The sequence below is a fragment of the Tupaia chinensis genome, unplaced genomic scaffold (assembly GCF_000334495.1).
Source record: "Tupaia chinensis unplaced genomic scaffold, TupChi_1.0 Scaffold000477_1, whole genome shotgun sequence".
In the NCBI taxonomy this organism is placed as follows: Eukaryota; Metazoa; Chordata; class Mammalia; order Scandentia; family Tupaiidae; genus Tupaia; species Tupaia belangeri.
In genome coordinates, this window is record NW_006159986.1 from 3,342,327 (window position 1) to 3,346,619 (window position 4,293).

The window sequence follows — 4,293 nt, forward strand, 5'->3', positions numbered from 1 at the left end:
AAAAAACCACAACCCCCCAAAAAAAAAAAAAAAAAAGAAAGAAAGGAAAAACAAACAAGCAAACAAACAAACAAAAAAGAGAGACACAGAGACAGAAAGCGAGAAATCACCCGCCGGGGGGATGGCCATGCTGCAATCCTTTCTCCTCCATTCTCCTCTCGAGATCATGGGCATGCACATACACGCACCCTGCGTGAGTTTAAGCCACCGGGTCTGGGACCCGAACCGCGGTTGACTGCATGGGAGTCCAGTGACATAGCCATTACGCTAACTGCTGGTCCCAAACTATGCATGGCTTTCAAAAAAATTGTTTTGTATCAAACAAAGTAGACTTGTACTTTAATTCCATTTTCTCACAAGTTTTGGAAGCACCCTCACAGAGTCAGCAAACAGGTTTGAAATCTCTTCAGGTAGCAGTTTTTAGCATGAGATGCTGCAACAGCACCTGACCTGTATTTGTGGCTACCTTTCCACGTGCCACAGAGCAGGTGAGATCCACACCCTTCCACAGTGTAGTAGGCCCCTGGCCTCCTGTGTTGAATTCCACCTCCCAACTAACAATCAAGACCAAAGTCTGGGGATGTGGGAAGACAAGAGTGGACACAGAGAAACCTGCTCGCATGTTATGACCCGTCAACTTTTTCCAGCAAGACCCAAAGCAGGACCAAGACCCGTTTCTCTGCAGGTGAAGACACGTGAATGAAGGCTCTGTCCTGGCATTCTGCCCAGTGCTCTGGCAATCGTATGCTCACTGACTGGCTCCCTTCCCAGCTCTCAGTCTCAGGGGACAGCTAAGCTTGGGAGTTGCAGAGGAAATCAATTTTTTCTAACACTCAGGCTGATGAGACACAAATGTATACTCAGTAGCTCCACCACGCCCACAGCCTTCAAGCTACCAGCTGTCACATCATGCCATCAACTCCTATCGTGATCAAGAGGTCTGCATTTACTGTCCCATTTCCTTAGAAAGTCCCCAAGGGGAAGACCACCAATAAGGTAGGTCACTGCTTCCTGCTTCTCTTGGTTTAGATAGGCCTTTCTGTCCTGGGAAGGCTCAGAGCAAGCCTGTCTTTTTCCTCTGGTCTCTAGACTTACCTGTGGCCATCCAGACTGACGCTGGACACAGTCCCCATGCCTGCCCCCCTCCACCCCTTCAGGAGAAAAATCATGAACTATGACCACCGGGCCCTGCCGTCTTCTGCCCTCCATGCCTCACCTTCTCTGGAACCAGAGGAGGCCGAGGACCCCGCCGATGCCCATTTCTTCCTTGAAGACCTCTGTGATCGGCATGCCTGCATAGATGAGCTCCTGTCCTCGCTCGTCACAGATGCTGGTCATGAACGATGCAGGCTTGCGGATCAAACCCAGCTCCTGAGCAGAGACAGGGCAGAGGGAAGCAGGGCTGTGGTGACCCTCAGTTTTTTCCAGGACTGCCCTACTGTGTTCTCAGAACTAGTGTCCCAGGAATGTCTTAAACTCTGAGGCCAAGCAACAGCTCTCACACTCCTCCCAAGGAAAAAATGGAAAAGCCCCTTTACATCATTTAGGGCACAGAACACAGGCGCACTCACACTCATGCCACTCGACATCAGCACTATTGCTGTCCCCTACTGAGAGATGGTTGCCCGGGGTGGTACGTTAAGCAGTTTATAAACATAGGTTCACTTTAACCTCACGAAGGAGAATCATTACTGGTGTTATAACAAAAAAAAGGAGGTTTGGAGAGACTGAGTAACCAGCCCAAGTCACCAGGCTAATGCATCCAAAGGGAAATTTCTACACTTCATATTAGTATTCTTCAGAAGATCACGGAAAATGCATATTATGAAAAAACAGGGCCAGCAAAGGTCATAGAAATTATGGCCAACTGCACAGTTCGAGTCTTAGACTTGGCAGCTTGAAAAACATGCTGGGTGCATGTGTGTGTGTGCCCAAAATCCAGAGAGGGGAATGGATTGCAGTATGGGCATCCTCCCCTCTGTGGGTGCATATGCCCTGTAGCAAAAATAAATAACATAAAAAAAGCAACACATAGATTTTAAAATTTTGCACCAAAATAAAATTTGTATTTTAATTCCCTTCCTCCACAAACTTTCTGAACTCCCTTGGTATAACTGCCACTCCCCACCAAAGTGTTAGATAGCTATAGAAATGGGGGGTCCTGAGACCAGCAGGTGGCATAATGGTTATGTTACTGGACTCTCAGGTAGTCAACTGCAGTTTGAGTCCTGGACCCAGCAGCTTAAAACGCAAGCTGGGTGTGGGTATATGTGTGCCCCAAATCCCGAGAGGAGAATGGAGGAGAAGGGACTGCAGCATGGCTATCCCCCCGAGGGGGATTTCTTGCTTTCTGTCTCTCTGTCTCTCCAGCGAGCACACATGCCCTATAGCAAAAACCTGTTTAAAAAAAATAAAAAAGAAATAGGGAATCCCTTCAATGAGTCCTTTACCCAGGGGGAGGAGGTTGAGTTCTCAAATTTCCCATTTCCAAAGCTGGGACATAATGTGGGTATATTATCAACTCAGTTTCTTCAATTACCCCCAATGAAATTTTAAAAATGCTTTTATATTACTTTTTAAGTAAGATCAATAAACTCTTCTTTTTAAAAATTTAAGGCAGAACAGACACAGTTATATCCTCTTTGACCTTCACCCCTATTTTGGTCTTTTGCCTTAGTGTCAGTTTACTGGACATCTTTATGGATCTTTCTTGCCCTACTTTTATGTATATACATACATAGGCTATGAAAAATGTGCAATGTTTTATTTTTTAATTTGCCGGAGGGTGTTTATTTATTTATTTTAATTTGTCCAGAGAGAGAGAGAGAGAGAGAGAGGGAAAAGTAAGAAAGCAAGCCGCTAGGTCCAGGACACGAACCATGGTCAGTCATGTGGGAGTTCAGTGCCCCTAGCCACCATGCCACCTGCCAGCCCCCTCAGGTATTCTTTTATAGCAACAGAAAATAGAACAAGACAACCACTACACAACTGACAACCTCCAGCATTATTAACTAAAAAAAGTTGTCTGAGGTCTGCAGGTGGCATAGTGGTTAAAGTATTGGATCCCACATGACCAACCAGAGTTTGAGTCCTGGATCCGGAGGCTTGAAACACACACTGGGCATGTGTGTGCGTGTGCTCAAAATCCCAAGAGGAGAATGGAGGAAAAGGGACTGTGGTGTGGCCATCCCAAGGGATGACTTCTCATAATTCACTGATATCACCCGAGATCCCTTCAGAAAAGCTGTGCCAACTTGCACTCCTACCAACAAGGAATGACCACCAGTTTCCTTATCACTATACGAAAACAACATATTATCAAATCATATTTTATCTTAGCTGACCTGGTAGGAGAAAATTGGTATCACAGCTTTTATTCTGGTTCCTTTTGTCATGAGTGAGGGTGACCATTTTTCCATATCGAAAGGTTACTTCTTCCTACCCTCTGTTTTTAAAATCCCAGAGGGCACACACACACACACCAGAGAAAGAGCAAAAGACACCCTAGTGGATACGAGAGAGAGAAAGTGAGAAAGCGCTCACCGGGGGGGAGAAGCCCATCACACCCCTTCCCTTCCATTCTCCTCTGGGATTTTAGGCACACATGCAAATGTGCCCACTGTGTTTTTGAAGTCACTGGGTCCAGGCCTTGAACTCTGTAGTCAGCTATGTGGGATCCAGCCATCCTAACCACCATGTCACCCGGCTGGCCTTAAGCATTGATTTCTAAAAGTCTTTATTCACACACACACATACATATAAATTTTTCTAAGGGGGGGCCTCTTCATCTATAAGCAATTAGGCAGAGTGAATTCTTTATCCCTGAGATCCTTCAGTAAGTACGAAACAACTCTAGGGGACACTACCTGTCTCCAGCCTCCTCTGTTTCCAGGTCAGACCATGGATGGAGACACACACTGCCCCTGGCCCTCTTGGGCCTGCAACTGTTTGCCTGATGGTCAGAAGGGGCATGGTTTAGAGCAAGGAGGGCTGAGAACTTGGCTGCTCTAACAATAGGTGGCAGGCTAGGTTTCTGGGGACTGAAGCCAGATCAAACCACCTTACCCATACAAATCTCCCTTGCCCACACTGCCAGGGGCATTCAAGACACCTACCCTGGCCCAGGAATAGTCCATGGGCACTGTTGGGGGTGGCACCTCCTGAGCAGGCACGATGGCTCCTTTGGCCACGAGATCTTCATACACAGACCTGGGAGGTGGGGGAGAGGCAGGAGAAAAGACACACAGGGACTATATTACTCCAGGCTTCTGTAAGCCATCCCAGAACGCTCTT

The 4,293-nt window shown here is 47.0% G+C and overlaps 1 protein-coding gene across 4 annotated transcripts in view; it reads right to left on the minus strand.

The window, feature by feature from the left end:
• ACLY (ATP citrate lyase) overlaps positions 1–4,293 on the minus strand; it is a 49,041-nt gene that overhangs the window by 7,321 nt on the left and 37,427 nt on the right. For all 4 annotated transcript variants that reach the window (XM_014590690.2, XM_014590689.2, XM_006155996.3 and 1 more), the window contains 2 exons: positions 4,116–4,209; positions 1,217–1,371 (listed from right to left, as the gene is read on the minus strand). In XM_014590690.2, coding sequence (XP_014446176.1) covers positions 1,217–1,371; positions 4,116–4,209 — 249 coding nt within the window. The remainder of the gene's footprint in view (positions 1–1,216; positions 1,372–4,115; positions 4,210–4,293) is intronic.